General features: G+C 63.6%; 1 protein-coding gene across 1 annotated transcript in view; it reads right to left on the bottom strand.

Annotated features, from left to right (window-relative positions):
- Positions 1 to 7,167, bottom strand: part of COL18A1 (collagen type XVIII alpha 1 chain) — a 36,189-nt gene extending 29,022 nt beyond the window's left edge. Inside the window, 1 exon segment of the mRNA XM_040986611.1 lies at positions 5,898 to 7,167. Within this exon segment, the coding sequence (XP_040842545.1) occupies positions 5,898 to 7,167 (1,270 nt within the window).
- Between the last annotated feature and the right edge of the window lie 3,796 nt (positions 7,168 to 10,963).

Genomic DNA, 10,963 nt, shown 5'->3' with positions numbered 1-10,963 from the left:
CGCCTGCTGTGTGTGCAAGTCCACATGTGTGTGTGCCTGGAGTGTGTGAACATGCCTGCTGTATGTGCAGGTTCATGTGTGTGTACCTGGAGTGTGTGTGAACACGCCTGCTGTGTGTGCAAGTCCACATGTGTGTGTGTGCCTGGAGTGTGTGTGTGAACACGCCTGCTGTGTGTGCAGGGCCACGAGTGTGTGTGTGCCTGGAGTGTGTGTGTGAACATGCCTGCTGTATGTGCAGGTCCACATGTGTGTGTGCCTGGAGTGTGTGAACATGCCTGCTGTATGTGCAGGTTCATGTGTGTGTGTACCTGGAGTGTGTGTGAACACGCCTGCTGTGTGTGCAAGTCCACATGTGTGTGTGCCTAGAGTGTGTGAACATGCCTGCTGAATGTGCAGGTTCATGTGTGTGTGTACCTGGAGTGTGTGTGAACACGCCTGCTGTGTGTGCAGGGCCACGAGTGTGTGTGTGCCTGGAGTGTGTGTGTGAACACGCCTGCTGTATGTGCAGGTCCACATGTGTGTGTGCCTGGAATGTGTGTGAACACGCCTGCTGTGTGTGCAGGTCCACATGTGCCCCCATGCCTGGAGTGTGTGTGAACATGCCTGCTGTATGTGCAGGTTCATGTGTGTGTGCCTGGAGTGTGTGAACACGCCTGCTGTGTGTGCAAGTCCACGTGTACCCCATGCCTGGAGTGTGTGTGAACACACCTGCTGTATGTGCAGGTCCACATGTGTGTGTGCCTGGAGTGTGTGTGAACACGCCTGCTGTGTGTGCAGGTTCATGTGTGTGCCTGGAGTGTGCGTGAACATGCCTGCTGTATGTGCAGGTCCACGTGTACCCCATGCCTGGAGTGTGTGTGAACACGCCTGCTGTGTGTGCAGGTCCACGTGTGTCCCCATGCCTGGAGTGTGTGTGTGAACACACCTGCTGTGTGTGCAGGGCCACATGTGTGCATGCACAGGTGTGCATGAGCAGGCATACATGTGAACACATGGAATTGCATGGTGTGGGGGTGTATGTGAACCCGCATACAGACACGCATGTAGATGCACAGCGGTCCTGGGACAGTCACGCAGGCTGGGCCCCCGCCTCAGGCCAGGCTCATGGGGAGCAAGGAGTGGAACCCTGACTTCTGAGATAAGCCATGGTCCTTCAAGCTCCTTAAGAGTCTGGCAGCTGGCATCTGGGGCTCTGCTCTGTGGGGCGCCAGGGAGGACGGGGTGACCAGCTGCCAGGCGGTGTCAGGAGCTTCGCTCTGCGGGGCGCCGGGAAGGGGGCGTGACTGGCAACTCCCTGGACCCGACAGGAAGAGGAGGTGAGGGCTCTCGTGGCCCCCGGCCTTTCCGAAGGCTGCAGTCAGAGCACACTGATGAACTGTCCCTGCTAGCCATTTCCTGCTCGCAGCACCACGACCACCCCCGCAACAGGAGTCCCGGCCATCGGAAGAACGGGCCCAGGGCCCACTCAGGGACATTCTGGGGTGACCAGCCAGGCACCACCCCCCTCCCCAGCTGATGAAGGAAGCAGCAGGCTGCAGCTGCCGGCTCCTGGCCTCAGACCCCAGCCAGGTCCCCCGAGATTCTTCCCAAGCCGCTCCTTCCTCCCCACCACATTCCTCGGGCTCCACTGGGGTCACCGGATCACCGGATCCTGGCTCTCGCTGACGTCACCACCTCCCACACTGCCCGCCTGGCCCAGCTGTACTACAGGGGATGCAGCCTTCCTGGGAACGGGGGCCACCCCCCGGCTGGCCCACACCCCCCGGCTGGCCCGCTGGCCCACAGCTCCGGCTGGCCCACACCCCCCGGCTGGCCCACAGCTCCGGCTGGCCCACACCCCCCGGCTGGCCCACAGCCCCCGGCTGGCCCACAGCCCCCAGCTGGCCCACACCCCCTGGCTGGCCCACAGCCCCCAGCTGGCCCGCTGGCCCACAGCCCCGGCTGGCCCACACCCCCCGGCTGGCCCAGACAGAGACCTGGTGGCTTAGGACCTCTCCCTCGGGAAAACAGGCTGGCAGGGGTGACAAGGGGCTTATGGCAGCCACAGGGAAGGAGGCCCTGTGTGCTGGGACCCCACACACGGCTGTGTGGCTCAGCCTTCAGATGAACCTGCCTGGCCGCAGCCACAGGTACACTCAAGGACCTCTTACCTAACCCAGCAGCAAAGGCTCTTGTGTCCACATGCCTGGCACACACTGCGCCTGGCCCACCTGCCCGACCCACCGTGCGTCCTCTTGCTAGGCCCATACTGGATCTCAGCAGGCAGGAACACGTCCTGGTCGGGACTGGCCATACAACAGAGGGGCAACGCCTGAAGCTGGCCCCACATTACAACTGCCATGGGGCTGTGCTGTGGGCTGAAGGAGAAAATCACCCAGGGGACATGTGTCCTGAGAGACGGAGCCACACGCCACCTGACCCAGGCCACGAGGAGGACACGTGTCCTGGGAGACGGAGCCACACGCCACCTGACCCAGGCCACGAGGAGGACACGTGTCCTGAGAGACGGAGCCACACGCCACCTGACCCAGGCCACGAGGAGGAGGTCACCAAGGCGATGACAGCCAAGGCAGACCTGCAGTGTGCCGGACGCCTAGCCGAACCTGGCCGTGTTCTGGCAGATGCAGAAAACCCTGTCCCGAGACACACGGGGAATCCCAGAGAACCCCAGCCTTGCAGAAGAGAAGCTCAACGAAGTCAGCTTTGTGGGATTTCCTGGTGGGGCCAAATCAGACTGACTTTCATGGAAACTGAAAGCATTTTAGTGTCAGAAAATAATTATTACAGCAGGCAGAAGGGAACATGGTCTTTGCAAATCATTTATCTGAAAATGCAGTAACACCCAAAATACAGGAGGAACACCATCAAAGCCGCATTCGAACAAGGGCCGAGTGCCTGAGTGGACCCCAGAGACAGAGACGCAGTCACGGAAAAGTGCCTGGCCCTGGGGCCATGCCGTGCTGGCATTCCTTATCGGTTCAAGTCCTGGCCACTGCACTTCCCAGCCAGCTCCCTGTTAACATTCCTGGGAAAGCAGCAGGCTGGCCCGGGAGCACCAGGCAGGCCTGCATGGAGCTCCTGGCTCCTGGCTTTGGACCGGCCCAGCTCAGGCCGCTGGCAGTTTGGGGAGTGACCCAGCAAGCAGATGGGAGACGCTCCCCACCCCCATCCCATGCTCTGCTGTTTCAGCGAGCACTGTGCCCAAAAACACGAATGAGGGAAGGCGCTCAGTGTCCCACGGAGTGCAGCTCAGAGCCACATACATGTAACATACATGTGAGGGCAGGAGCTAGTGGCGCTGGACGGTGTCAGGCAGGCCCTGTGTCCCTCCGTGTGGCATTCCTGGAAAGCAGTGTGGAAGTTGCTGGGACTCGCATACAAGGATCTGCCAGCCCCACAGCTGTGCCGCCCGGTGCATACCCAGAAGGGCGGCGTCAGGCCTGCCCACGCAGCCACGCCTGGTGCAACGCAGCACAAGGCAGTCGAGACACAGAATCTGCCCTGGCATCCCTGGGCGGCCACATGACACAGGCATGGACGGGAACCACTGGCTTCCAGCACGTGGCAACCTGTCTCACAGTGGCACAGGCCACAAGCCACAGCAACGAGCCAGGCACGGGGCTGGCAGAGGCAAAGCACAGGAGGAAGCTGGTCTAGGGTAAGGACAGACACGTGGGCCAACTGGGCGTGGAGATGAGACATCAGCCACCGGCCAAGACCCCACTTTGGTCTGAGGGCTCACTGGGGAGACCCTATACACACCCAGCAGCCCCCCAACATGGCAGCCACAGGAAGTCACGGCTGGCACCACCAAACTTCCCCACAAGGAACCTCGGCCAAGCGCAGTGTCCACTTCCTGCAGATGCCGGGCTCACTGGGGCCCACCAAGGGTGCCTACACTTTCTGACACACTCAGGCTAACACGAATGAGTCAGGGAGCAGAGAGCCCCTGGCCGGGGCAGTGACGAGGATGTGACCCTCACCAACATGGCCAACCCTAAGCAACCAACCAGGAGCGAGGGCAGCACGCCGGGCTGGGGGTTCCGCGCTTCTCCACTGGCCTCCCAGACCTCACCTGTGAACAGGGCACCTGCCTCTGGGGTCAGACATGCACAGCCCCACTGGACAGCCCCTCGGGGCTCCTGGGATGGCCTGACCATGGGACAGGTGGATGCAGCCCCTGCCCCCCAGGCCTGAGGGACACAGGCAGAGGCCACGAGGTCCCCAGGACCTGTGCAACACCAGGCACAGCCACAGCAGAGGGTCCCCAGGGCAACCTCCCTCCTGGTCACCACGAAGTGCACCCCCACGGCTGGCCCCAGACCCCACTGCACGCACCTCCTGTGGGCTGCAAGCCTGGCTGGGCAGAGCCCAGGGAGAGAGGGGCATGCAGGAGCAGCTGTGTAGATGAGCGGGTGACATGGGTCCATGGGACCAGGTGGCAGGACAGCCAGGAGTGGCCGGGGCTCTGACCAGGCCAGGGGAAGCACCCCAAGGACCTCCCTGGGCCTGACCGCCACCCCTATGCTTCCTGTCCCACCCGTTTGCTTCCTCCTGGAGCATCCAGTCCAACATGGGGGTGCTCACCCCAAGGAGTGGAAGGGCTGAGTACCAGGGCAGCACGCCCAGTCATGCCCAGCCACACACGGGACAGGCACCGGCCGGCAGCAGCCAGCTCCCTCCTCTGGTCTGAGGGGTGCTGGCTGTCAGCTCAATGGGAGGGTCCCCCAGGACCCTGCTGGGGACATGGCCCAACTGTCCAGCTGCAGCCCGAGAGCTCCCGCCCCCACAGCCCTGCCAGGGCCTCACTGGCGTCAGAGCCAACCCCACCCCACACAGCAGATCCTCTGCCGCAGGGCCCTGGAGCGCCTCAAAAGCAGCAGGGGGCCTGTGGGCAGGGCTGGGCGGGGAGTGGCTGCCCTCCCAACACACTTGGCAGCAGGAGGGCAGGGCGGGCTCAGCCAGCTGTGGCCGGGTGGGGGTGACGCTGGCTCAGTCGCACCAGGGCCAACGTGGGCTGGCCATGTGGGGCCCAGGGTCAAGTTGCTCCCAGGACTGCCCCCCCCATGGCGCCCAGGGCACAGCCACGGGGCCCCCTTGCTTTCTGCACACAGGAGAGCCTCAGAACAAGCTGGGCACCCCATCACACACTCACACACCCTGGGTATGCCCCTGCTCCTCATGCCAGCCCAAGAGCTTCCTTTCCCTTCCCTGTCATGGCTTGGTCCCTCTCCCCCCTGGCTGGCACTGCTGACAGGCTGTACCCCAGGTCTGCGGAGGCACCAGGCTTTCCCTGAGCAACAGGTCACCTGGCCCGAGACTCGCCAGTCGCGCAATCGCCACTGCACACACTCCACCCCACCACCCGCTCCCGAGCCCAGACTGACGGCTGCCCCCCAGGCGGGCAGGACACCCATGCCTGGCCAGTGCCTCGGGCCCAGCCCTCACGCACCCACGTGGAGACAGAGCCTGTTCCAGCTGCCCCTAGCTCAAAGAGGTCAGAACTGAAGCCCCTCTGCTGGCCCTGAGCTGCAGAGCTCAGAGGCCCCTCCTGCCCTGAGCATAATCGGGCACTGGCCTTCATGGCAGCTAGCGGCCCCTCCCCAAACCCAAGCAGGCCGGACCCCCTTGAAGACGGCTGGGCCCTGTCAGCACCGGTACCCATTTCCCCACCTTGGCAGGGGCACAAGGGGGGAACACACTGCAGTGAATGCTCAGGGGGCACCTGGCACAGGTGGCACCCTGAAGATTCTGAGGTCTCACCCGTACCCAACACCCCTGGCCCCAGCCTCCTCCCTCGGGCTCTCGCCCAGCTCGGCTCGGGGCAGGCAGGCCCTGTCCAGCTTACCTGGCCAGGCACAAAGGAAGGGTGGGGAGGGCATCGGCCGGCCAGTTACCTGCAGCCGGCCCAATGAACACACAGTACCCGTCTTCCTGGGCAGGTAGCGAGGTGCAGGCGACGGGCAGCCGGCCCCCGTCCAGGCGGCTCCAGCAGGCGTCCTCCACAGCCTCGCAGAACTGGCGGCACGGCGGGGGCCCGGGTGGTGGGCCCAGGCTGCATGGGGGTGCCAGCAGCAGGCAGAAGAACCAGGCGAGGAAAGGGTGGCAACGGGACAGCAGAAGGGCCCCCCAGGCCTGTACCGCGGCCTGCACCTCCTCGCCACGCCCATGCCGCAGGTGGTTGGGCAGCCAGGTGTGCCCGATACCCAGGTGGCCGCACATGGGCAGGGCAGGCGGCAGGGGCAGGCAGCGGGCAGAGTCATTAGCCATGTGGGAAACCCAGGGCCCACCGCCACCATCACCGATGAAAGCTGGGGCCGCAGCGAGAGCAGGCGAGGCCAGGAGGTCGGGGGTAGGAGCAGCAGGGGCCACGTGCGCACCCGGGAGACCCAGCACCAGGGGAAGCAGGCGCAGTGCTCGACGGCCGCCACCAAGTTGCTCCGACTGCTGCCGACGGGGGGCGGCTGCCGTGGGCCGGGGTCCTCTGCTGCTGTGCAGATCCTGCAGCTGCCTCAGGGGCATGGGACTTCCCCAGGGAGGGGCCCCACCAGGCGGAGAAGACAGAGCGGTTCTACCTGGGGACACCCCCAATGATGCCCGGGGCTGTCCAGAGGAGGCAAGTGGTGCGGTGGGTGCCAGCACGTCAGCGGTGGTCGTCAGGGCGTCCGGGGCTGCAGTGCTGGGCCCAAGAGTGTCTCTGTGCTCCGGGGGCTCATCAGGTGGCCTTGGGAGGGTGAGGGGGTCTGTAAAAGCCGCAGTAGCCAGCGTGGCCACCGCAGCAGCACTCTCAGTGGGGGCAGCCTCATCCCACAGCTGGACGAAGCTCCGGATGCTCGCAGCCACGTTCAGGATCTGGGCTCCGACTCCAGCGACATTTTCTTCCTTGGTCGTGCCTGGGCTCGTGGCCAGGATGGCGTCGGGGGTGGCGTCGGCAGGCGCTGGGCTCCGGCTGGCCTCGGGTTCCGTGGAGCCATGCCCCAGGTCCACGTGCGTGGTGAGTCCCAGCGTGGGCTCCACGGGGCTGTCGTGGGGCTTGAGGACCCACTTGGATATGGGGCTGAGCTTCTCGCCGGGCCATATCCAATTCAGGATCTGGGCCCAGGCGATCGGCACGCAGCAGGCCAACAGCAGCAGCAGGCCCAGGCGGCCGCTGGGGTCGGGAGCCATCGGGGCAGTGAGAGGCCAGGCCGCCCAGGGCGCCTACCGCCTTCCGAAGGCGGGGCTGCTGGGCTCCGCCCCGGCCGCTGGGCTCCACCCCTCCCTGCTTCCAGCCCGGCCCTCCTCCTCCACCTTCTCCCTGGCAGGAGGCAGGAATAAGACCTTCCACACCTTCCCTGGCTCCCAGCTCGCCCAGGGTTTGAGGGATGGGCTGTCCTCCTCCTCCTGAGCTTGCAGGGGCCACACACGCTCCCCCCACTGAGCAGCCAGCAAATCTCCTGCAGCCCCTTACGCAGCCTTCCCTCCCCTCAACCCGGCTCCGGGCAGGACAGCAGGGTGCGGCCAGTGCAGACTGCACCCCCTCCCCACATAAAACTAGCGGTAACTTTTGTCGCCAAGGACAGGGTGGTACCAGAGGCCAGGTTCTGTGGCACCCCTGTGGGGTCCCAGACTGTCCCACGGTCACTGACACGCGTGCCCCCTGCCCAGCTCCCCCAGAGTCCTCCCTCTGTGCTGGGGCTGAGTCTACCCCAGGAAGGCTCCTCGGGGACCAGAGGTCTGCCGTCCCAGCCCTGGGCAGCACTGGCCGGCTGCACTGCTGAGCCCTGCCCCTCGCACCCTGGGGCCCCCAGGCAGAGGCCGACAGGGGTTCTGTTGGGCATCCACCCCAAAGATGCAGCTGCCTGGCTCTAGGTCAGGCGCCCACTCCCACCCCAGGACACGAGCTAGCCCCAGAGGGTGGCCAGCCTGGAGGGCTACACTGCTTCCTGCTGGCTTGGGCCGAGGCACTGGTCTAACAAGGAGCAGGACAGATTTGCCTGTGGGGCCACCAAGCCCAGGTGAAGGACTGGACCTCTGGGGACACTCAGGTCCTCTGGGGCCCTGGAGACAACCAAGAGTGTCCGGGACGGGGGAATCCCACGCCTGGCGACTGAGTCCACTGTGGGGGGACCTCACGTGCGGAGTCCCCTGAACTGGGAGAGGCCATTGCAGAGCCACAAGTGCCAGCAGCAGGAATGGATACCAGCAGGGGTGGCGGCCAGTGCCACTTGCCCAATGGTAGCCCCGACACTGACCGAGAGATGCCAGGGCCTGGTGCTCCAGCAGCTTTCCCACCAATGAAGGGCCTGTGCCCACCTATGGCAGACTGCCCAGCCTGAGCCCAGGAGAGGTGGGCGAATCCACGGCCCACACCCCACCTCACACATGAACACACACATACACACACATACAGGCTGCCCAGCCTGAGCCCAGGAGAGGTGGGCGAACATAGACCATGCCCCACCTCACACATGAACACACACACACACACATACACATACAGGCTGCCCAGCCTGAGCCCAGGAGAGGTGGGCAAATCCACGGCCCACACCCCACTTCACATACACGTGACCATCACAGGTGTGATTCCAATCACCCACACACGATGTTAACTGTGCCCCTCAACACACGTGACCCTCACACAGTCCTGACACACACAGCTCTACATGTGCCCACACGTGACCCTCACACACACACTCCTGACACACAGCTCTACATGTGCCCACACGTGACCCTCACACACAGTCCTGCTCACACACAGCTCTACATGTGCCCACACGTGACCCTCACACACAGTCCTGACACACAGCTCTACATGTGCCCACACGTGACCCTCACACACAGTCCTGACACACAGATCTACATGTGCCGACACGTGACCCTCACACACAGTCCTGACACACAGATCTACATGTGCCGACACGTGACCCTCACACACACAGTCCTGACACACACAGCTCTACATGTGCCCACACGTGACCCTCACACACACAGTCCTGACACACACAGCTCTACATGTGCCCACACGTGACCCTCACACACAGTCCTGACACACAGCTCTACATGTGCCCACACGTGACCCTCACACACAGTCCTGACACACACAGCTCTACATGTGCCGACATGTGACCCTCACACAGTCCTGACACACACAGCTCTACATGTGCCCACACGTGACCCTCACACACAGTCCTGCTCACACACAGCTCTACATGTGCCCACACGTGACCCTCACACACAGTCCTGACACACAGCTCTACATGTGCCGACACGTGACCCTCACACACAGTCCTGCTCACACACAGCTCTACATGTGCCCACACGTGACCCTCACACACAGTCCTGACACACAGCTCTACATGTGCCCACACGTGACCCTCACACACAGTCCTGCTCACACACAGCTCTACATGTGCCCACACGTGACCCTCACACACTCCTGACACACAGCTCTACATGTGCCGACACGTGACCCTCACACACAGTCCTGCTCACACACAGCTCTACATGTGCCCACACGTGACCCTCACACACAGTCCTGCTCACACACAGCTCTACATGTGCCGACACGTGACCCTCTCACAGTCCTGACACACACAGCTCTACATGTGCCCACACGTGACCCTCACACACAGTCCTGCTCACACACAGCTCTACATGTGCCCACAGGCGTGCTTATACTGCACTTCGCCATCCTGCAGCAGATCCTGACACGGTCACCCGTGGCGTCACTCCAGGCCTTGGGGAGAGGGGTGTGGGTGTCACAGCCGCGCCTGGAGCAGCCAGGAACCTGCAAAGGGCAGAGCTCCCCCGGGTGCTGTCCACAGCTGTGTCCTCACACACCTGTATATTATCCACAGCTCTCTCCTCACCCCTGTGTCCAGCTGTCCCAGTGCTGGGCAGTCTCAGACATGCCCCAAACACACTGGCATGAATGTGATTAACGGGACCCCTCTCCCTGCAGGCTCTGGATACTCGGTCACTCCTGGAGTAGCCACCAGGTGTCCCCGTGTGGTGGGCTCATGGTGCCTGACATGAGGAACCCACTGACGGGGGCACACAGGACACACGGACCCCCATAGCAGCTTCTGCATGTGTAACCCCATCCATGGGCTACCCCATCGGCACTGTGACCTGCATGTGGGGACATGGGGACCCTGTGCCTCCTGGGCAGGACGTCGCCTTGGCCTTCAGGCCCCGGAGGTGCCCCTTGGGTGTCCATGTTGCTGTCCCAGCAGGGAGCAAGCTCTGAGGGAGCAGCAGTGGACAGCAAGGGACCCTTCCATGGATAGCCAGGAGGGGCCAACAGTGGGAACCCCCCCTCCTGACCAGCCTGGAGACGTCAGGGAGCGGGGTCGGGGGGTAGACCAGACAACCCCCGCCCACCTCACTCCTCTCAGCAAGCTGGGGCCCAGGGTCTGGCCGCCCTCAGGAACTGCCCCGCCCTTGGCAGCGCGGACGCGGCCTGCCTGGTGCAGGGTCTGCCCCGTCTTGTCAGCGCCTCGTCGAGATTCCTGAGCAATGCGCTCTTCTAGTTTCACTTGGAAAACGGGCACAGAACACCAGGACAGCCGGAGACACCCTGGAGAGCAACACAGGGGCCTGGGGCTGCCTCTCACCTACCCCACCCCGGGCAGCCCTGGCCCGGCCCACCTGCCTCCTGCTGGGCAGTGTGGAAGGACATGGCCACCTGGACACAGCTACACAGAACCCTGCCGCAGCCCCTAAGAGCGAGGAAGCAGACCCCAACGCCCCAACGTCCCCGACCAGCTCAGCCCACAGTCCTGAGGAACAGACAGCTAAATCCCAGTTACAGCTGATGGGACTCGGGGCCCAGTGGGAGGTCCTGGGTGTCAGGAAGGGCGGGTATGAAAGCTGAGAGCCCTTGGCTCTGCTCCCCAGCGTTGCCCTAGACCATCCATGGGGCTACCCCATCGCGCACCGTGACCTTCAAACTCAGGCCTCCAGACCAGGAACAGCAACA

This window comes from Ochotona curzoniae, unplaced genomic scaffold, assembly GCF_017591425.1.
Source record: "Ochotona curzoniae isolate NIBS_2020 unplaced genomic scaffold, NIBS_Ocur_1.0 contig_4516, whole genome shotgun sequence".
NCBI classification, from domain to species: Eukaryota; Metazoa; Chordata; class Mammalia; order Lagomorpha; family Ochotonidae; genus Ochotona; species Ochotona curzoniae.
The sequence above is the reverse complement of the archived record's forward strand: the minus strand, read 5'-3'. Positions and strand labels throughout refer to the sequence as shown.